The following is a 22875-nucleotide window of genomic DNA, read 5'->3' on the forward strand; positions in this document are numbered from 1 at the left end:
AACTTTTACAAAGACATTAGTAACTGCTTAAGGTTTGCTGTGTGCTCTCTTTAACCCTTGCCCTCTCAGGTAGTCTTCATTAGCCATGAGTCACAGCAGAGAAGTCAGTTGCCAGATCCTGCCTGCTGGTTTGCCAGGAGGAGCAGGCAGCTCTGGTGTGAACAAGGCATTTATAAAATTTTACTAAGACGCTGAAGAGTGAAACACTGCAAGAGGGCTACTGGTGGAACAGATGAGGAATTTTGTCCCTTCTTCCTTCCATCCACACAGGGCAGCCTTGTTTCCCCCTTACTGTATCAAAACTACAGTGCAAGGCTAGACACCAGAGAGCACAATTTGTTCACCTCCTGGGCACACAGCTATTTCCAGGACAATCTGTGGACAACATCTCCAATATGCATGCTAGAGTTTTAGCTTCAATCAGCAGGAGGGGGCTGGGGGAAGACTAGATGATCTTTCACGATGCTTTCTGACCCCTGAAGTTCTGTGATTTGGAGAGGATTTGATGCCTGGCTGTTCATCAAAAGCACAATGGAGCCCCTGAAGTGGTGCTCCTAGCAATGGCATAAGGACCTCCAATGAGGCCAGGACAAACTATGTTCAGTGCATCAAGAGAGAAAAGTCACATGCAGCAGTGAGGCAAATGGGAACACACATTTAAAGGCAAATAGAAATACGCATTCCTCCTCTCTCATCACATGGTAAACAAGCCATTTTCCTGGGCTACTCAGATAGGCCTTGATGTGTGTTTTAAAGGGAACATCTTCAAATAAACAAGACAAGATGGGACATTGGCTGCCCCATGCAGGTGGCCATCTGGAGAGATGGGCACAAGCCAACCTCATGAAGGTCAATAAGAGCAAGTGCAGAGTCCTGCATCTGGGTCGAGGCAATCCCAGGCACAAATCCAGGCTGGGCAGTAACTGGCTGGAAAGCAGCCCTGAGGAGAGAGACTTGGGGGTGCTGGTGGACAAGAAGCTCAACATGAGCTCTCAGTGTGCACTTGCAGCCCGCAAAGCCAATCAGATCCTGGGCTGCATCAGGAGAAGTGTGGCTAGCAGGTCGAGGGAGGTGATCCTCCCCCTCTACTCAGCTCTGGTGAGACCCCACCTGGAGTACTGTGTCCAGTTCTGGAGCCCCTATTGCAAGAGGGATGTGGAGGTGCTGGAAGGTGTCCAGAGAAGGGCCAGGAGGATGATCAGAGCGCTGGAGCACCTCTCCTATGAGGACAGACTGAAGGAGTTGGGGCTGTTCAGTCTGGAGAAGAGAAGGCTCCCAGGTGACCTCATTGTGGCCTTCCAGTATCTGAAGGGGGCTACAGGAAGGCTGGGGAGGGACTGCTCAGGATCTCAGGGAGTGATAGAACTAGGGGGAATGGAATGAAGCTGGAGGTGGGGAGATTCAGGCTGGAGGTGAGGAGGAAGTTCTTCCCCAGGAGAGTGGTGAAGCCCTGGAATGGGTTGTCCAGGGAGGTGGTCGAGGCCCTGTCCCTGGAGGTGTTTAAGCCCAGGCTGGCTGAGGCTCTGGCCAGGCTGATCTAGTGTGGGGTGTCCCTGCCCATGGCAGGGGGGTTGGAACTAGGTGATCCTTGTGGTCCCTTCCAACCCTGACTGATGCTATGATACTATGATACTATGAATGCAAGTTGCTACTTGAATTTTGGGGTGCAGAAGCTACAAGTGGAGTTTTAACACACTTAGCATTGCATTAACCCTAATGTAAACAACAAAACCACCAACCTGTGATTAGGAGGAGATGATCCACATCATAAGCAGGAAGGTGACAACTCCAAACACCTCACTAAAACTGAACACATCCAAAACTTCTTGGCCTACTGTCGAGGCAGCAGTGTTTATCCAAGTGCTTCAACATGTATATTTTCAGTTGCAGACCTTTAGCATCAATGTTGTTGTGGTTCAGGCATGCCCCAGGGGGGTCCAACCCAGTGGGTGGTCACTAATAGACTAATAGGACTAATAGACTAATAGGACTAATAGTCCTAATAGAATAGGATAGAATAGAATAAACCAGGCTGGAAGAGACCTTCAAGATCATCGCGTCCAACCTATCATCCAACACCACCTAATCAACTAACCCATGGCACCAAGCACCCCATCAAGTCTCCTCCTGAACACCTCCAGTGATGGTGACTCCACCACCTCCCCAGGCAGCCCATTCCAATGGGCAATCACTCTCTCTGTGTAGAACTTCTTCCTAACATCCAACCTGAACCTCCCCTGGCACAGCCTGAGACTGTGTCCTCTTGTTCTGGTGCTGCTTGCCTGGGAGAACAGACCAACCCCCACCTGTCTACAACCTCCCTTCAGGTAGTTGTAGAGAGCAATAAGGTCTCCCCTGAGCCTCCTCTTCTCCAGGCTAAGCAGCCCCAGCTCCCTCAGCCTCTCCTCACAGGCCTGTGCTCCAAACCCCTCACCATTTTGTTGCCTTTCTCCAGACTCCTTCCAGCAAGTCAACCTCCTTCCTAAACTAAGGGGCCCAGAACTGGACACAGGACTCAAGGTGTGGCCTAACCAGTGCAGTGTACAGGGGCAGAATGACCTCCCTGCTCCTGCTGGCCACACTGTTCCTGATGCAGGCCAGGATGCCATTGGCCCTCTTGGCTGCCTGGGCACACTGCTGGCTCATGTTCAGCCTACCATCAACCAGCACCCCCAGGTCCCTCTCTGCCTGGCTGCTCTCAGCCACTCTGACCCCAGCCTGTAGCACTGCCTGGGGTTGTTGTGGCCAATGTGCAGAACCTGGCACTTGGATGTGTTCAATCTCGTGCCCTTGGACTCTGCCCATCTGCCCAGCCTGTCGAGGTCCCTCTGCAGAGCCTCTCTACCCTCCAGCAGATCAACTCCTGCCCCCAGCTTGGTGTTGTCAGCAAATTTACTGATGATGGACTCAATGCCCTCATCCAGATCATCAGTGAAGATGTTAAAGAGCATGGGGCCCAGCACTGATCCCTGGGGCACACCACTGGTGCCTGGCTGCCAGCTGGCTGTGGCACCATTCACCACCACTCTCTGGGCTCGGCCCTCCAGCCAGTTCCTAACCCATCGCAGTGTGCTCCCGTCCAAGCCAGGGGCTGACAGCTTGGCCAGCAGTTTGCTGTGGGGGACAGTGTCAAAGGCCTTGTTGAAGTCCAAGTAGACTACATCCACATCCACCAGGTGGGTCACCTGATCCTAGAAGGAGATCAGGTTGGTCAGGCAGGACCTGCCCTTCCTAAATCCATGCTGGCTGGGCCTGATCCCTTGGCCATCCTGTAAGTGCTGTGTGATTGCACTCAAGATGACTGTTCCATAACCTTGCCTGGCACTGAGGTCAGGCTGACATGCCTATAATTCCCTGGCTCATTCAACTGGCACCATGTTGGCCAGATTCCAGTCATCAGAGACCTCTCCAGTGAGCCAGGACTGGTGGTAAATGATGGAGAGTGGCTTGGTCAGCTCATCTGCCAGCTCTCTCAGCACCCTAGGATGGATCCCGTCTGGCGCCATGGACTTGTGGGGATCCCAGCAGCTGAGGAGATCTCTAACTACCTCCTTCTGGAACAGAAACTATGCTGCTCCCTGGCTCCATCTATCAGCTCTGCAGGCCAGCTGTCTGGAAGACATTCTGTCCTGCTAGTGAAAATTGAGGCAAAGAAGGTGTTAAGTATCTCTGCCTTTTCCTCATCCTTTGTTACAATGTTCCCCTCCGTATCCACCAAGGAGTGGAGGTTGTTCTTTCCCTTCCTCTTACTATTAATGTATTTATAGAAGGACTTTTTGTTGTCCTTCACAGCAGAGGCCAGGCTAAGCTCCAAATGTGCTTTTACCTCCCTAATTTTCTTCCTGCAAGACCTAGCAACATACTTAAACATTCCGTGGGTTGCCTCCCCTCTCTTCCAAAGGTGATACACCCTCTTTTTTTCCCTTAGTTCCATTAAAAGTTCATGAACCATCCAGGCTGGCCGTCTGCCCCGGCGGCTCATCTTCTGGCACATTGGCACAGCCTGTCCCTGCGCCTTCAACAGTTTAAGGGCTGTTTCCCAAGGAACCTTCTGAGTTAGTTCCTTGAGTAACCTGAACTCTGCCCCCTGGAAGTCCAGAGTGGAGGTCTTCTTGCTGCCCCTCTTGGCTTGACCAAAAACCGAGAATTCAATTATCTCATGGTCACTGGACCCCAAACACCCTCCAACCACCACATCGCCCACCAGTCCTTCCCTGTTGGTGAAGAGGAGGTAAAGCATAGCCTTGCCCCTGGTAGGCTCTCGCAGCACCTGGGATAAGAAGCTGTCCTCCATGCATTCTAAGAACCTCCTAGACTGTCTCCTCTCTGCTATGTTGAGATCCCAGCAGATGTCAGGCAGGTTGAAGTCACCCATGAGAACAAGGTCAGGCAATCTTGAGACAGCCCTAAGCTGCCTATAGAATGCTTCATCAACATCTTCCTCCTGGTTGGGTGGTCTATGACAGACTCCAACCAGGATGTCAGCCCTGTTGGCCTTCCCTCTAATTTTCACCCACAAGCACTCAACCTGATGGTCCCTGATCTCCAGCTCAATGGCATCTAGTGCCTTCCTGATGTAAAGGGCCACCCCTCCACCCCTTCTCCCTTGCCTGTCTCTCCTGAAGAGCCTGTAGCCATCAATTGCAGCGCTCCAGTCATGTGAGTCGTCCCACCACGTCTCTGTGGTGGCAACTACATCATACATTTCCCTCTGCAACAAGGCTTCCAGCTCCTCTTGTTTGTAAAGCCCTGCTCCCCTATAAAACATCAGCGGGGGTTCTTCTCTTCTTCTCTCTTCCCTCACCACTGCCTAGATAATGGGGTGAGCTGCCTCTCTTGAGCCTGGCTAGGCCCAAGGCCGGGTTGGGGGGTGGGGGGGAAGAAAGAGCCCTGGGGGTTTTGGGTGTACCCCCAGCTGGGAGCGGGATGTTCTTGGGTATGTTTTGGGATCTCTCTCTTTTGTCATGGTTCTCGTGGTTCTCTGTAAAACTTTCATTGTTTTTCCATTTAAACTTTCCACCACTTTTGCAATCCATTTGTCTGAGTCTTTTCTTTTGCCCGTGGTGGGAGAATTGGCCTCTCAACCTACCACAAATGTTTATCTCCTCCTACATCTCCTGCCATATACCAAACACAGCATCAGCAATCAAGAAAGCTTGTGTCACTCTCTAAACTAGAGGAACACTGTGGAGGAACTGGGAAGAAATCTCTGGTGCTTCATTAGTCTGTGGGTTTCTGCCAGCTGCTATGGTTTTGGAATAGCACACATTTTGGTGTGATTATTTTTGGTGTGAGCAGTTCCTCTTTAGCTCAGTAACTGTGTGTATTTGAAGACAGCACAAAAGACTAGGTCTTGGAAAGCTGTTACTTTCTAGACGCCAGTGAAATAAATGGCAAAGAAAATCATATAAATATGGCTGGTAATAAGTAGTGATGTAAAGTGTTAAGATTACTGGAGACAATAGATACTCAGATCTAGAAGGTTTGCCTTTCTCTCTCTGTTTGCTATCCATCTGACTTGCTTTAGAGTAATAGAATGCAAGGAGCTATCTGAAATTCAGTCCATACTTTATACTTGCGCAAGGAGCAACCTGGAAATCTCACTGTGATTCATCTTCAAAACAAAGAAATATCAGTGTCCCCTCTTGAAAATGTACATGAAGGTGAAAATGCTGTAAATCCCTCCAGGCTGACTGTACCCCAGCTCTGCAGTCAGCAGAAATGACTGCCTTAATTGAATGGGTCAGATATGAATAAGAACTATGTTGTCAGGATATCAGCCTCTCAAGACTTTAAATAGAGAGTTTAACAGTAATGTTAATGTAGCTTTGATGAAGTCTGCTTTAATTAACTGATTTCTAGGCAACAGAACTAGAAAAGGGTTGTAAGTAGCTCTAAGAAAAGAAACTTCAAGGAGTCAAAAGCCTATGGTGTGATATGAAGCAGACTGATGGATTTTGGATGTGAATGACTTATTTCTGCCAACCTCTGGCATTTCTTGAATTTTATTTCTGTGTGTATGACACCTGAGTGCAAAATTTGTTGAAGTAGCTTCTGAAGGTTTCAGTGTGTTGCAACTGAAGCACTTAATACTGCTGGAAATCCAGTTAGCACTGTTAAGGATTTGAATGACACAGTTATATGAAATTATAATTACAAATCATTGAAAGAAATGGTTAATTCTGTTCTGCTACGTTTAGATTGTTCCTAGCAGTGTCGGGGCACATGCTCCTTGCCACACAGCTTTGGCTTTCCCTGGATTTAATTTTCACCCATTATATCTTGTTTAAGAGCCTCACAAAAAAAAACAACACATTTCTCACTTAGCAGTTAGCCAGCACTAGGCACCCTGGTTCGTGGTACCGCCACCCCAAGCTCGCAGGTCTGGTAATCCTGCTCCAGGCCATCATTCTCCTTGGCATCTGTGGGTGAATTAGCAGCAGGCCACGGTGACCATGACAGTCAGGGCATGTGAGGAATTGATGTGAATGGAAGAAGGTGGCAGCTCCATATAATGGTGGGGGAAGGAATGAAACATTTCAGTCTTCTTCCAGTAACATTTTTGAGTTTCTCATTCTGAAGCTCTTAGTTCACTGTTGCTTCACACTGTTGTTTCTTCCTTTATTTTCACCAAAATTGTGATTTCCCTTGAGTTCTGCATTCCAGAAGTCTCCTGCAGAAGCACCTGTGTTATGATGAGGGAGTGAGATCATGATGAAGGTGGCTTGTAGGATCTCGGGCCAGTGAGCTTATCACAAAAGGCAAGGGGGCAGCTGCCTGCAGAAGAGTTCATGGTTTGGTCTGAGTGACCCAGGAGAGTTTATCTAAATAAGACCTTCTGTTCAGTGCCAGCTGCTGGAGTGGTTAGGTTTTGATATTTGCATGTAGGTGCATGCTTGTAAATAGACTTTCTCATAGCCCTGTTGCCATGCCCTGCCCCTCCAGCACCACCTTGGGGCAGTCACCTCCAGCCAGGTGTCCACTCACAGCTGGTACCTGCTGTCCTGCATGTGCTGCTCTGTTGACAGGATATGGAAACTAGATGGGTGAGCATTAGTTTTTAGAGTGAGTTTGGGCTGAAAACACCTCTGTCCTCATTGAGATCTGCTCCTTCTAATTTTGACACAAAGCAGAATTTTATCTCGTTGATGCATGTGGATTGTGTGCTCAGGGGAGTGAGAGAAATCATTGCTACAAAATAGAAATGTCAGTATTTTAACTCAATTCTTGCCCTACATGCTTTGGATTTTCATTTTCCTATTTTTCAAACTTTAGAGGGAACAATCTTGTTATTTTGACGTCTTACATGGACTAGCTGATGAAAACTCATTTTTAAGAATTCCAGATTATAAATCCATGTCATACCTGAAGATTAAACTTTTCTTTTCTTTTTTTTTTCATGAGAAATGGAAATGTAAATAATGAAATGTATTAGAATATTGATCAGAAGCCTTGCCCTGAGACAGGCATAGCATGAACATCTGTATGTTTGCTGTCAGTAAATCATCTTCTGTCTCTTCTCTCTGTTTTGCACAGTCCTACTAAGCCAATCCTCACTAGAATGAGCACAAAACAAAACGAATAACAGCTTTTGTACATCAACATTAAAATGGGAAGAAGCTTGGGAAAGGGCCTCCGACTCAAGGACCACGGACAAACGCAAAAATGACTGCTGGGTAAGCACCACCTCCTCACCATAGATCAGCCAGACATGGAAGTGATTTTTCAGAAGAGAAAGGCAATCATGAACTACACACCAGCTCATTAGAAACTGTGGCTGAGTACAGCATCCAGAAGACATGCATGAAAAGGGAAATAAATTAAAGGGGGTGTAGCTGTCGCTAGGCAAACCTATGTAACATATATGTATCGAAGAGGTTTGTAAATGTCTCTTTTTTAATTCGGACAGAAAGCAAAAAGCTTTAAAACCTTTCACAGTAGAGAAGCAGCTAATTTCAGACCATTCCTATCCCAGGAGTCGAGAAGCTCATAAGGTATCTCTCTTAAACTAGCATTTATAGGTAGAGGCTCTGAATGTTTCCATTACCTAGTGGAAAAAGCGTAACTTTCACTGCACTTCATTTAATTCACTGTATGATAAGTTGACTAAAACTGTAAAGCTTCTCGATTTTTACTGCATATGTGTTCCAATTAATCTATGTCTGTAACAAACTTTAGACTGAAGAGTTATTTCTGAACTATATTCTAGTTCTGTAAAGCATATATACTATAAGGTACATCTGACTGAATATCATAGTACTATAATTTCCCAGGGTACACAGAAGTGTTTGTATTTGAAGTGATTAAATTAAAGCATTTTATTTCCTTTTTAACAGGAGAAATTAATTTACCCCTAAATGTACCCTATAGCTGCTCGCTGCAGGGGCATTGCTATTCTTTTCCTTGTTCTGCCACATAACTGCTGAGTGCCACTCTCTGGCCCCTGCTCTTACCAATCAGGCAAGGTGATCTAATGACCTCTTCTGACCTTAACACATAAATGAATCTACAAAGACACATTGCCAGTAGGTATGTGAGGGCTGGGTACACAAAGCCCCAAGGCACTGGTGGGGCTGTTGCTTCCCTCCACAGGGACTTGGCAGCTCACTCCCCAAAGGGTACCCTCATTTCTGAAGCCATTGAGGAGTGAAAGAGAGGGAGGCAGAGAGTACCAAGAAAGACCAAGCTAAAGGCCTGGATGCCAAGCACCAGGCACAGAGCAGCAGAGGGAAGCAGAGACGCTCGTTACTCCATTCCTCTCCAATACCTACCAGGCATCTTTACCTGGGTAGGAGCATGCTGGCTCCTATTCTCCTGCATATCACAGGTGAATCCAGCCCCAAATGAACACTGCAAAGTTAATTTCCTCAGATTTTTTTTAAGCTTCTTGCTACATTCTTTGAATTTTGTAGGATATGGCTAAAATAACAATTCATTGATCATGATGATCCCAAATAATACCATACACCAAAGATACGGCATCAGCTAAAACTGTTTTTTAACTGTTGATTGCACAATGCAAATTATTCCAGAATTCAATGCATGAACCTCAGAAATTTTATTTTATTTTTGAAGGAAAAAAAAATCTTTAAGCAAACTGTCAATAAATGAATGGAGGGAATTAGGTAATTCTTCTATCTAGCTACTAAGGTACCAGTGTGGCACTGCTTGTCCTAGAGACTGATGTGGGTGTCTGCTAAATAAATTTATGTGCAAATTTGGGCAGCTTTTTTGGTTTTGCTTGGTTGGTTTTGTTGTTGGGGTTTGGTTTGGTTGGGGTTGGGGTTTTTTTTGTTTGATTGGTTGGGTTTTTAATCCAGCTCTCCTCTTGTAGCTGCATGTAGGAGACTGTCCTGACTTCTACAGGACCAGTGTTAGAGCTGGTCAAACACCTCACTCAAGATCAATCAACCACGATAAACCTATTCCTAGTACCAGCTACTGACCTGAAGGGGATAGAAGGTAAACATCAAGTAGTTTACACACGAGGGTGCATAAATTCATTAAGATCCTATTTCAGATAGGTTTTAAATCTGTGATTAGTCCAATCAGTGTCAGCTGGAAAACGCACATCCTTAGGGGCCAGACAGATTCAAGAGTCCCTGTTAAATGGTGTCTTGGTGAAGCCCATCCTCATTCACTCCTCCTCTTAGCTCACAGCCACACTGTGGCCTCAAAAGCCTGTGGAAGGGTTGGCTATGTGGATTTGCTATCCTAAGACCATCTTCATTTGCTCCTTGGGTTTACCTCTGTCTCACATTATTGCAGTCATGGCACTTTTGCTGAAACAGAAATCACCGAAACAGGGTTTCTCTGTATTATATTATTTTGTCATGGATTACTTAGTTTTTCATCGTGCTGACTGTGTACAATCCCTTTTTAAATATACAGTAACAGTGCAAGAAAAAAAATTCCAGGTGTCATCACCAGGCCTCACAACCTTGCCAGGGCAGCTCAGTGAATGCATCCCAATTGGACATGGTCAAAAAGAGAGGTGTTCCAGGATGTACCATCAGTTAATGTTGACCCAGGATGGATAGCATGTTTTACCTTTGTTAGTGGTACTGTTTTCCCATCCCACTCCCTTGTAACTTGTCAATTGTAATTTTTTTTTTAAGTCCACAAACTGAAAAGAAAAAAAAAAAAAGGTTGAAATACCTGGTTTTCTGTAAAAAAAAAAAAGTAATAATGACAATAATTTTTGTTACTTTAAAGTATGCTTGGTATTAAAGAACCTAATAAAGTTCAATAATTAATTTTATAGCATACTAAAATAAAGTGTGGTAGTGCTTTTGTGCAGCTCCTCTGGGGTAATGGCTGCTGTTGTGGGATTGCTGTCCTCCTCCATAAGCCTATGCAGCTGTACCTATGCAGATCCCTCAGGTATGTAAAGTCCAATCCCTTAATGACTGCCAGGATTTCTATGCACGTGTTCACAGTATAAAAACCATCTTCATACTCTGTTACCTGACTCTCTCTCTCTATCTGACAGTACTTTAGCAGTTGGAAGGGACCCCCAGAGATCATAAGTCCAACCCCCCCTGCCAAAGCAGGATTACCTAGGCTAGTCTGCACAGGAATGCATCCAGATAGTTTTTAAATGTGTCCAGAGAAGGTGACTCTACAACCTCTCTGGGCAGCCTGTTCAGTGCTCTGTCACCCTCACTGTAAAGAAGTTTCTCCTCCTGTTGAGGTGAAATCTTCTATGTTCAAGCTTGTACCTGTTGTTCCTTGTCTTATTATTGCGCACCACTGAAAAAAGCTTGGCCCCCTCCACTTGACCCCCACCCATCAGATGTTTATAGACACTGATCAGATCCCCTCTCAGTCTTCTCAAGACTACACAGCCCCAGGTCTCAGTCTCTCTTCACAGGGGAGATGCTCAAGTCCCCTAATCCTCCTCATGGCTCTCCATTGGATTCTCTCCAGCAGGTCTCTGTCTCTCTTGAACTGGGGAACCCAAAACTGGACACAGTATTCCACGTGGTCTCAGCAGGACAGAGTAGAGGGGGAGAAGAACCTCCCTAGACTTGCTGGACACACTTTTCTTGATGCACCCCAAGATACCATTGGCTATCTTGGCCACAAGGACATGTTGGTGTCCACTAGGAAACTATGGTCTTTCTTTGTGGAGCTGCTTTCCAGCAGGGCAGCCCCTAACCTGTACTGCTGCCCATTATTCTTCCCCAGATGAAGGACCCTGCACTTGTCCTTGTTGAACTTCATTAAGTACATAGGCAACAATAAAAAGTTCCTGATTGCTTTGTTTGGTATTAAATGTAGTTTATAGGAAGAATAAGGAGAGTGTAAATTATTTAGGAGTTAATTACATTTAAATATAGAACTGCCAGGTTTGTAGGATGCTGAAGTCCTGCTCATCTTTATAGGTAATGTATTTCAGTTACTCCAACATAGACTGGAAAATTCAAACAAGGACACAGTAAAGCTCAGAAATTGATTCCCCCCTAATTTCTCTACATGGAGTTATGCTGGAGCTATCAGGGGCTGCCATGGATGTATAACATTCTAGAGCTTGCACCAAGAAGTGAGTATTTTCTTGTCAAATGGATGCTGGATTTTCTCCCCATAATGTGATGCAGTGGTGTCTATGTTTGGAGACGATCCAGAAATGATTGTGACTGGAATGTAACTATCCTCCAAGCTCCCAGGCTTTGCCATATTTCAACCAAAGTGACGGATCAGCTTCCCTCGCATCATCCAGCTTCTCTTGTCCTAGGTAGTGCCTGGCCCAGCAGCTTTCTGCCCATTTTCACTCTGCTCTCTCCTTATCTGGTGTCCCTCGAACATTTAAAAGCCTTAGTAGTTTCATCTGATTCTTTGATTATTTGAGATGGAATAAGAACAAGAAAATTTAAAAATAAAAATAATAATTTGGGGGGTTGTTTTGTTAAAAAAAAATAAAAGGCAACAAATCTATTTGTCCTGAGTAGTTTGTATATTGAAAAGCCAGCCATAGGCTTCTGAGACAGTGCCAGTAGGCAGCATAGTTATTTTTCCATGTGCTAAATTCTCTCCTTTGCAAGGGGCTCTGCCTGCTGCCGTAGGCAGAACCTACACACATCAGACATGCTTGCTAATTCCACCTTGTTCTGTAATGCCCATTGGCCTGCATTAATGTTTTGAGAAGAGGCTTTCACAGAAGACCCAAAATTCTGCAGTTTAAATATTCATGCTCTTCCTTTTATATCAAACATTTCTGGACATTAGTGTCCTGAAGGGTCAAACCCCCAAACATGCCCTAGCCCAGACAATGGGATAAGCACCTGCAAATGTGCTACCCTGGACAGTTCCTGGGGTCCAGATGGCCAAGGCAAATGCGTAGCACTTGTAATTAACCTTGTAAGCACCTGTGAATGTGCAAACCTGGACGCTCCCTGGGCAGCCCATTCCAATGCCTAACAACTCTCTCTGTGAAGAGCTTTCTCCTCACCTCGAGCCTAAACTTCCCCTGGCACAGGTAGTTGTAGAGGGCAATGAGGTCTCCCCTGAGCCTCCTCTTCTCCAGGCTAAACAACCCCAGCTCCCTCAGCCTCTCCTCACAGGGCTGTGCTCGAGGCCTCTCCCCAGCCTCGTTGCCTCTCTCTGGACATTTTGTACATATTCATTGCATTTCATATTTCTAGATTTTATTTTGCTTGTAAATATAGCTTCATTTGCTTCCAGCTGAGCTGGTCTGGCAATTTTATTTTGGGGGCTAATTCTCTCAAATTAGTTGGGGGGTAATTTCAACCCACCACACCTCCTTAAGGGGCAAGCACAACAATATACACTGCAAGAAAGTGCCCTGCTCCTGCTGCCCACACTATTCTTGATGCAGGCCAGGATGCCATTGGCCTTCTGGGCCACCTGGGCACACTGCAGACTCATGTTCAGCCATCTGTCAATCAGCACCCCCAGGTCCCTCTCTGTTTGGCAGCTCTCCAGCCACTCTGACCCCAGCCTGTAGCTCTGCATGGGGTTGTTGTGGCCAAAGTGCAGCACCTGGCACTTGGATTTGTTGAATGTTATCCTGTTAGACTCTGACCATCTGTCCAGCCTGTCAAGGTCCCTCTGCAGAGCCCTTCTGCCCTCTAACTGATCAACACCTACTCCCAACTTGGTGTCGTCTGCAAATTTACTGATGACTGACTGAACCCCCTCAATTTTATTACAATTGATCACCGACCCTGGATGTGCATAAACTTTGTTTGGATGGGGTGCTTGGGAATATGATTTAGTGCTGAACCTTGTAGGGTAGGGTTACCAATTGGGCTTGGTGATCCTGAGGGTCTTTTCCAACATGAATGTTTCTGTGACTTTGCGTTTAGTCCCATGATGCTGAATACTCAAGCAGAGGCTTGCAGTGATCAGATAACGTGATGCTTTCTATTACCAATCTGTCTCACTTAAATTTTTTGTTATCATTACTTCATACTGCCTTCTGAAAGTCTTTCCATTTTTAAAAGTAAACTGATATATCATTCTCCCTGGGGGCAAGCGACAGGACCAGAGGATATGGTTTCAAGCTGCACCAGGGGAGGTTCAGGCTGGATGCTGGGAAATATTTCTTCACAAAGAGGGTTCTCAAACATTGGAATGGGCAGTGGTGGAGTCATAGTATCATAGTATCATAGTATCATTCAGGGTTGGAAGGGACCACAAGGATCATCTAGTTCCAACCCCCCTGCCATGGGCAGGGACACCCCACACTAGATCAGCCTGGCCAGAGCCTCATCCAGCCTGGGCTTAAACACCCCCAGGGACAGTGCCCCAACCACCTCCCTGGACAACCCATTCCAGGGCTTCACCACTCTCATGGGGAAGAACTTCCTCCTCACCTCCAGCCTGAATCTCCCCACCTCCAGCTTCATTCCATTCCCCCTAGTCCTATCACTACCTGAGATCCTGAGCAGTCCCTCCCCAGCCTTCTTGTAGCCCCCTTCAGATCCTGGAAGGCCACAATGAGGTCACCTGGGAGCCTTCTCTTCTGCAGACTGAACAGCCCCAACTCCTTCAGTCTGTCCTCACAGGAGAGGTGCTCCAGCCCTCTGCTCATCCTCCTGGCCCTTCTCTGGACACCTTCCAGCACCTCCAGATCCCTCTTGTAATAGGAGGAGTCACCATCCCTGGAGGTATTTAAGCAGTGTGTGGACCTGGTGCTTAGGCTGAGGGAGCTGGGATTGTTTAGCCTGGAGAAGAGGAGGCTCAGAGGTGACCTCATTGCTCTCTACAACTACCTGAAAGGAGGTTGTAGCCAGGAAGGGGTTGGTCTCTTCTCCCAGGCATCCAGCACCAGAACAAGGGGACACAGTCTCAAGCTGCGCCAGGGGAGGTTTAGACTCGAGGTGAGGAGGAAGTTCTTCACCGAGCGAGTCATTCGCCATTGGAATGTGCTGCCCAGGGAGGTGGTTGAGTCGCCATCCCAGGAGGCGTTCAAGAGGGGATTGAATGTGGTACTCGGTGCCATGGTCTAGTCATGAGGTCTGTGTTGATAGGTTGGACTCAATGATCCTCGAGGTCCTTTCCAACCTAAGTGATACTGTGGTACTGTGACATGGTTTGGTGTCGACCCTTCAGTGCTGGGTTGAAGGTTGAACTGGATGATCTTGGAGGTCTCTTCCAACCAGATGTTTTCTGCGATTCTGTGACTAGCTTTTAGGCTGTAAGCTGCTATACGTGTCATCAGGGAAGGAGCTGGTTTAGTCAATACAGCTGAATTCAGTGTATGCTTTAGAAGGATAGGAAATAAAATCATTCCGAAATTCTGAAAGAGCTTCCAGCTTTTATTGTTGGTTTATTTGATTTATCTGATGTAATGTAATAGGAAATTCTCGATTTATGGGTTTTAATTAATTTGTTATTGAGTAATTAAGCGAAAATTCTGAATCCACAAGATACCCTGAGGGGCTGAGAGCAACTGAGGGGCTTTCCTAGAGTAGCACCTGGCAATGGTAGGATTGGGTGTGTCTGTGCTGCCACCTAGCGGCCGTCACGGGGGTGAGGGGGTCAGTTAACTACCCTGGGAGTTACTTAACAGGCAGCTTTGTATTTGTATTCATGGACATCAAAGCAAGGTAACAAAAACAGTGCAGACACAACCTCCTGTGCCCCCCTGACAAGGCAAAAATCAAGAGGCAATACTGCTGGTGCATTAACCTGCACTGGACAGCTCACAGGATCGTAAGATGTTAGGGTTTGGAAGGGACCTTCAAAGATCATTGAGTCCAATCCCCTTGCCAGAGCAGGACCATAGAATCCAGCACAAGTCACACAGGAATGCATCCAGATGGGTGTTGAAAGTCTCCAAAGGAGGAGACTCCACAGCTTCTCTGGGCAGCCTGTTCCAGTGCTCTATGACTCTCATAGTGAAGAAGTTCCTCCTCATGTTGAGGTGGAACCTCCTGTGCTGTAGTTTATATCCATTGCCCCTTGTCCTATCACAGGGTGCAACTGAGCAGGGGCTGTCCCCTCCTTCTTGACACCCAGCCCTCAGATATTTATAGGCATTTATTAAATCCCCTCTCAGTCTTCTCTTCTCCAGACTAAACAGCCCCAGGTCTAAGCCTCTCCTCACAGGGCAGTGCTCCACTCCCTTAATCATCAGCTGTCAAGTTTGAGAACACCCACATTTTTGTCTGAATTTTTGAAGAGAACATCTCTGTAGATGTGGAGGAGAACTTTGCCTGACATTTTAAAATCAAGAGCTGTGAAGCCCAGGGACAGGTTTCTGCACTTTCCAGATACGATAGGCACTAATCCTCTATTTACCCTCTGGAGGAGCAAGCAGGTGGCGACGACATTGTTTTACCTTTTGGCATATAACTTCAGGCTTTCAGTGATGGAATGTACAGCTTCTCTTCACTGCAGTCGCACCACTGTAGAAGAGGATGTTTAGCAGCTTTCTGCTTTTTCCATTTTGTGGATCCCTAAACATTTTCTAGGTCACTTTTTAGATTTTATACACACATACAACCCAATATGATATGTGGACTTGTTTTCAACACGTGATCTTTTGTATATCTGTTAAAAGCTATCTGTGCATCCTCAGACTGAAGATCATTGTTACAGAAACATGCTTCCAGGGAGTTACTGACTTAGAGAAAGACACACAAGAGACTCAGTAAGTCTCTTGTATCGTGCTTCTATTCTGGCGCCTGACACAGGTAGGATCATTTCAAAAGAGCTGTGTGTCTTCAGAGAGGTTTGGGCAAACTTTTATACAAAAAGTTATCTGTCTATAATGACAGAGGTCCAGATGCTGCCTATCTATACAAAGCTTATCTATCTAAAAGAGCAGAAGTACACATATCATGCAGGTGTCCTTTATCTTATACAAAAGAGCATCTTGTCCAAGACTAACAGAAGTGAATCACTGACAAATCCTGTTATTCCTTCTCTATCCAAAGGCTGTCTGCCAGCCCCTCTCCTCCTCCCTGCGTCCCAGCATTTCAGCTAACAAGCAGAAAATTCTTATCAACTCTGTGGTTCTGTTAATGAGACTTTTCTGTTCATCAATTCCCCCCTTTCTCACAGCCAACAGTATATTCCTATACTATATTTTCTTAAAAGAATGTCCTGTTTCCAGCTCATGCCTTAGTTTATAATTTTTATACTTCTGGTAGGATTCTACACACTCTTTCCAGTACACATCATTATCTTAATCAAAACTAACAGTAGTATTATCCAACAGTTAGGGAGATTAGTTTACAAAGCCAATTCTTGACTAACATTTCAGTACCTATTTCCTTCCCATCCCTCAATAGTATTAACCAACAAACAAATCACGATTCTCGATACAGTTTGAGCTTCAGGGGTCCCTGGGATTCGAGTTTCCATTCTTTTGCTGAGGCCTTCTTGACTCTGGTGTGGTGAATCCAAGCAGCTTGTTCCTTGATTTTGATGGCTGTGAAGGATGTCAATAACACCTGGTATGGTCCTGTCCACTTGGGCTCTAGAGGGCTCTCTGAAAGAGATCTGACATAGACATAATCTCCAGGTTCCACATCACGGACTGGTCTGTCTAACCCTCTCACATTGGTTCCAATCACCTGTTTGTTAACAATGCTCAGCTTCTTATAAATTTGCTGAACATACTTGTTCAACATTTCCTCTCTAAATTGCCCTGGTTCAGAAGGGTCCATAGTTCCTACTACATAAGGTCTTCCAAACAGGATTTCAAATGGGCTCAACCCTTCCTTTATTCTTTGCTTAGTTCGAATTCGCAACAGGGCAATTGGTAATGCTTGTGGCCAAGGAAGGTTTGCTTCCTGTCCAATTTTTACTATCTGGTTTTTGATTAAATGGTTCATTTTCTCCACTTGCCCACTCGAATGTGGATTGTAGGGGGTGTGGAGTTGCCAATCAATCCCTAAAATTTTGCTCACCTGTTGTACCACCTTGGCCACAAAATGAGGTCCCCTGTCTGAGGAAATAGCAGCAGGTACCCCAAAACGAGGTGTTATCTCTTGTAACACTGCCTTAGTAACCTCCTGTGCTTTGTTTGTGCGACAGGGAAATGCTTCTGGCCAACCAGAGAAGGTGTCAGTGAGTACCAACAGGTACCTGGATCCCCCCTTTCTTGGGAGCTCAGTAAAATCAATTTGCCATTGTTGTCCTGGATAATTTCCTTTGCTAATTTGTCCCAGTCTAACTCCTCTTCTTACTTTGGGGTTAGCCTTAAGACACACCTCACATTGCCGGGTTACCTGTTCGACCGTGGTGCATAACTTCCGTGCTATACACTCCTGAACCAATTTTCGATACAGGGCTTCTGCTCCCCAGTGAGTCTTTGCCTGTTCCATCTGAACAAAAGCCCAGAGAAGGTTCGTGGGAATGATTAATCTCCCATCCGGTGTCCTGGCCCAGCCCTTTCCTGTCCTATTCCCCAAAAGGTCTTTAATTAATTTCTGATCCTCTGTGCTACACACAGGTTCTGGCTCTTTTTGCTCAATTGACAGTTTACCATCTGGGATCAAAACAAACTCTGACACCTTCCTCCCCTCCCTGGCCACCCTTTTAGCTGTTTCATCTGCCAGTCTGTTGCCTCTTTCTTGACCAGTATTCCCTTTTTGGTGTGCTTTGCAGTGCATGATGGCTCCTTTGCTTGGCTTCTGCACTGCTTCTAGCAGCCTCAGTATTTCTTCTGCATGTTTAATACCTTTTCCTTGAGATGTCGACAGTCCTCTTTCTTTCCAAATGGCTCCATGGGCATGTACCACCCCAAAGGCATACTTGGAGTCAGTCCATATGTTTGCACTTTTCCCTCGGGAAAGCTCAAGAGCTCTGGTGAGTGCTATTATCTCTGCCTTTTGAGCGGAGGTGTTACTTGGTAGGGCTTCTGCCTCGATTACCTCTTCTCCTGTAGTTACAGCGTACCCAGCTTTTCTTTCTCCCTGGAGAAAGTTATGGTCTGCCTTTTCTAGGGGTTCTTCCTTCAGGTCAGGTCTGCTGGAATAAGTGGCCTCAATTCATAGTTTCATAGTTTCATTCAGGGTTGGAAGGGACCACAAGGATCATCTAGTTCCAACACCCCTGCCATGGGCAGGGACACCCCACACTAGATCAGCCTGGACAGAGCCTCATCCAGCCTGGGCTTAAACACCTCCAGGGACGGGGCCCCGACCACCTCCCTGGACAACCCATTCCAGGGCTTCACCACTCTCATGGTGAAGAACCTCCTCCTCACATCTAGCCTGAATCTCCCCACCTCCAGCTTCATTCCATTCCCCCTAGTCCTATCACTACCTGAGATCCTGAGAAGTCCTTCCCCAGCCTTCCTGTAGGCCCCTTTCAGATACTGGAAGGTGACAATGAGGTCACCTCGGAGCCTTCTCTTCTGCAGACTGAACAGCCCCAACTCCTTCAGTCTGTCCTCATAGGAGAGGTGCTCCAGCCCTCTGATCATCCTTGTGGCCCTTCTCTGGACACGTTCCAGCACCTCCAGATCCCTCTTGCAATAGGGGCTCCAGAACTGGACACAGTACTCCAGGTGGGGTCTCACCAGGGCTGAGTAGAGGGGGAGGATCACCTCCCTCGACCTGCTAGCCACACTTCTCCTGATGCAGCCCAGGATCTGATTGGCTTTGCGGGCTGCAAGTGCACACTGAGAGCTCCTGTTGAGTTTTTTGTCCACCAGCACCCCCAAGTCTCTCTCTTCAGGGCTACTTTCCAGCCAGTCACTGCCCAGCCTGTTTCCAAACAATCGTGAATAACTGGTTCTCCATCACCACCCTGGAGGAAAGAGGCTGGATTGACAAAGTTAGCAACTTTAATTTCTACATCATCCTGCTCCACTAGGATGGCTTGGGATTTAAGAAATCGTTGTGGAGACAGCCAGTGTCCTCCCTTGGCTTCTAGAACAGCAGAGATGGTGTGTGATACTAGGACTGTGATCTTACTAGAATAGAATAGAATAGAATAAACCAGGTTGGAAGAGACCTTCAAGATCATTGCGTCTAACCTATCACCCAACACCACCTAATCAACTAACCCATGGCACCAAGCACCCCATCAAGTCTCCTCCTGAACACCTCCAGTGACGGCGACTCCACCACCTCCCCAGGCAGCCCATTCCAATGGGCAGTTACTCTCTCTGTGTAGAACTTCTCCTGACCTCCAGCCTGAACTTCCCCTGGCGCAGCCTGAGACTGTGTCCTCTTGTTCTGGTGCTGGCTGCCTGGGAGAAGAGACCAACCTCTGCCTGTTTACAACCTCCCTTCAGGTAGTTGTAGAGAGTAATGAGGTCACCCCTGAGTCTCCTCCTCTCCAGGCTAAGCAGCCCCAGCTCCCTCAGCCTCTCCTCACAGGGCTGTGTTCCAAGCCCCTCACTAACTTCGTTGCCCTTCTCTGGACTCGTTCCAGCAAGTCAACCTCCTTCCTAAACTGAGGGGCCCAGAACTGGACACAGGACTCAAGGTGTGGCCTAACCAGTGCAGTGTACAGGGGCAGAATGACCTCCCTGCTCCTGCTGGCCACAGTGTTCTTAATGCAGGCCAGGATGCCATTGGCATTGCTTTCGGAATGGCTTTTTCTATTCCCCTGGCTACAAACTCCCGGTATTCCTCCAATCTAGTCCTTTGCAGGGCATTGTTTGTATTCCATTCTGGATTTTGGAGTGGAAATACATCTCCAATGTTTGCCCCCCCTCCCTGGGTTTGAATTCTTTCTGTTGCTAGCTCCAATACTTGTTTTTCAATTAATTGTTTCTCTGTTCCAGTCATTTGTTCTAATAATAACTGGATATCGTCCCAGTCTGGATTGTGCTGCCTAACCATGAATCGAAAATGTGTAGCTGTCCCTGTGGGATCGTTACGATAATTTTTAGCCTTTTCTCTCCAACTATCCAAATCATGACTTGTAAGAGACACCTTATATGATACTATGATACTATGATACTATGATACCCCACAGAGCCTGGCACCTCCACTCTGCTTCCCAGCCCTCAGATATTTACAGACATTGATCAGATCTCCTCTCAGCCTTCTCCTCTCCAGGCCAAACACCCCCAGGGCTCTCAGCCTCTCCTCCCAGCAGAACTGTTATAATATCATAGTATCTCAGGGTTGGAAGGGACCACAAGGATCATCCAGTTCCAACCCCCCTGCCATGGGCAGGGACACCCCACACTAGATCAGGCTGGCCAGAGCCTCAGCCAGCCTGGGCTTAAACACCTCCAGGGACAGGGCCCCAACCACCTCCCTGGACAACCCATCCCAGGGCTTCACCACTCTCATGGGGAAGAACTTCCTTCTCACCTCCAGCCTGAATCTCCTCACCTCCAGCTTCATTCCATTCCCCCTAGTCCTATCACTGCCTGAGATCCTGAGCAGTCCCTCCCCAGCCTTCCTGTAGCCCCCTTCAGATCCTGGAAGGCCACAATGAGGTCACCTGGGAGCCTTCTCTTCTGCAGACTGAACAGCCCCAACTCCTTCAGTCTGTCCTCACAGGAGAGGTGCTCCAGCGCTCTGATCATCCTCCTGGCCCTTCTCTGGACACCTTCCAGCACCTCCACATCCCTCTTGCAATAGGGGGCTCCAGAACTGGAGGCAGTACTCCAGGTGGGGTCTCCCCAGAGCTGAGCAGAGGGGGAGAATCACCTCCTTTGCCCTGCTGGCCACACTTCTCCTGATGCAGCCCAGGATCTGATTGGCTTTGCGGGCTGCAAGTGCACACTGAGAGCTCCTGTTGAGCTTCTCCTCCCCCAGCACCCCCAAGTCTCTCTCCTCAGGGCTGCTTTCCAGCCAGACACTGCCCAGCCTGGATTTGTGCCTGGGATTGCCTCGACCCAGCTGCAGGAGCCTGCCCTTGGTCTTGTTGAACCTCATGAGGTTGGCTTGTGCCCACCTCTCCAGCCTGTCCAGGTCCCTCTGGATGGATCCCTTCCCTCCAGCTGTCTGCTGCACCACACAGGTTGGTGTCATCAGCAACCCTGCTGAGGGTGCACTCAATGCCACTGTCCATGGCACCCACAAAGATATTGAAGAAGCCTGGTCCCAGGACTGATCCCTGAGGGACTCCACTTGTCACTGGCCTCCACTGGGACATGGACCCATGGACACCCATGGACAGCCACTCTTTGGGTGCTGCATGTTCCCTTTAATCTGCCTGGCTAGATTCAATTCAAACTCTGCTTTGGCTTTCCTAACCAGGACTCTTGCTGCTCAGGCAGCTTCCTTACATCCCCCCTGTTCTACCTGTCCTTCCCTCCACTTCCTGTAGAGTTTCCTCTTAAGTAATAGTGTGTCCAGTAACTCCTTGCTCATTCAGGCAGGCCTCCTAGCATTATTTCCTGCTTGTCTCTTTGTTGGTATACAGAGCTCCTGGACACAGAGGAGGTGGTCCTTGAACACTGACCAGCTGTCCTGGGTCCCTCTTCCCTCCAGGGCTTTGTCCCACGACACTTTGGCTAGCAGATCCCTGAAGCCATCAAAGTCTGCATGCCTAAAGTCTAGGGTCGTGAGCTTGGAATACTTCCTCCTGATTGCCCTGAGGATGTTAAATTCAACTGCTTCATGGTCACTGCAGCCAAGGCTGTCTATGAGCCTCACATTGCTTACCAGCCCTTCCCTGTTGGTGAGAACAAGGTCCAGCACCTGTTGGTTCCTCCACCATTTGGAGGAGGAAGTTGTCTTCTATGCAGTCCAGGAACATCCTGGATCGCTGGTGCCTTGCTGTGCTGTCCCTCCAGCAGATGTCTGGGTGGTTGAAATCACCCATGAGGACCAGGGCTTGAGACCTGGAAGCTGCTTCTATTTGCCTATGGAGGGCCTCATCTGCTTGGATCTGCTGGTCAGGTGGCCTGTAGGAGACCCCCACAGTAATATCTCCTTCCCCTGTCCTGCCTTTAATTTTAACCCATACACAGGGATGAAGAGAGAGGAGGGGAAGGGAGGGGAGGGGAGGGGAGGGGAGGGGAGGGGAGGGGCTAAAATGTTGTCTGGCAGCAAAAGCCACACTGGAGCAAAGCAGGAGGGACCCCCCCCCGAGCATCAGGGGCAGAGGTGCTTTTGCTGGGTGGTTTTTGGAGGGGAAGAGTTGAGGCTGCAGAAGAGGAGAGGCTGAGGAGAGCCCACGACTGAGCCCAGGACTGAGCTGAATCAGAGAGATGGAGGCTTGAGGTCAGCAGTGCCTGGAGGGGGCATTCCTGCAGGCAGCTGGGGCAAACCCTAGCACCACCTCAAGAGCCTCATCCCAGCCCCCAGAGGGGCCCTGAGGCCAGGTGGCAGAGCCTCTGGTGGTAGCACCACGCAGCACTGCTGGGTGCCAGGCTGCCAGGGAGAGCTCTGCCCCCCAGGGAGGTGAGAGGCAGAGGCAGCCTGCAAGGAGGGGCTGAGGAGGTGACAGGGAGCCCTGTGGGGTGATGCTGCTGATGTGTGG

At 47.7% G+C, this 22875-nt stretch overlaps 1 protein-coding gene across 3 annotated transcripts in view; it reads left to right on the top strand.

The window, feature by feature from the left end:
• Nucleotides 1–10218, top strand: part of LHFPL3 (LHFPL tetraspan subfamily member 3) — a 270950-nt gene extending 260732 nt beyond the window's left edge. For all 3 annotated transcript variants that reach the window (XM_068170911.1, XM_068170906.1, XM_068170898.1), the window contains one exon: nucleotides 7537–10218. Coding sequence is in view for 1 of the 3 variants with exons in the window: in XM_068170898.1 (XP_068026999.1) it covers nucleotides 7537–7565 (29 nt within the window). In the remaining 2 variants the exon portion in view is untranslated. The remainder of the gene's footprint in view (nucleotides 1–7536) is intronic.
• The last annotated feature ends 12657 nt before the right edge of the window (nucleotides 10219–22875 follow it).

This window comes from Melanerpes formicivorus, unplaced genomic scaffold (genome assembly GCF_026170545.1).
Source record: "Melanerpes formicivorus ecotype bairdi unplaced genomic scaffold, bMelFor1.0.p_v2 SCAF_3, whole genome shotgun sequence".
NCBI classification, from domain to species: Eukaryota; Metazoa; Chordata; class Aves; order Piciformes; family Picidae; genus Melanerpes; species Melanerpes formicivorus.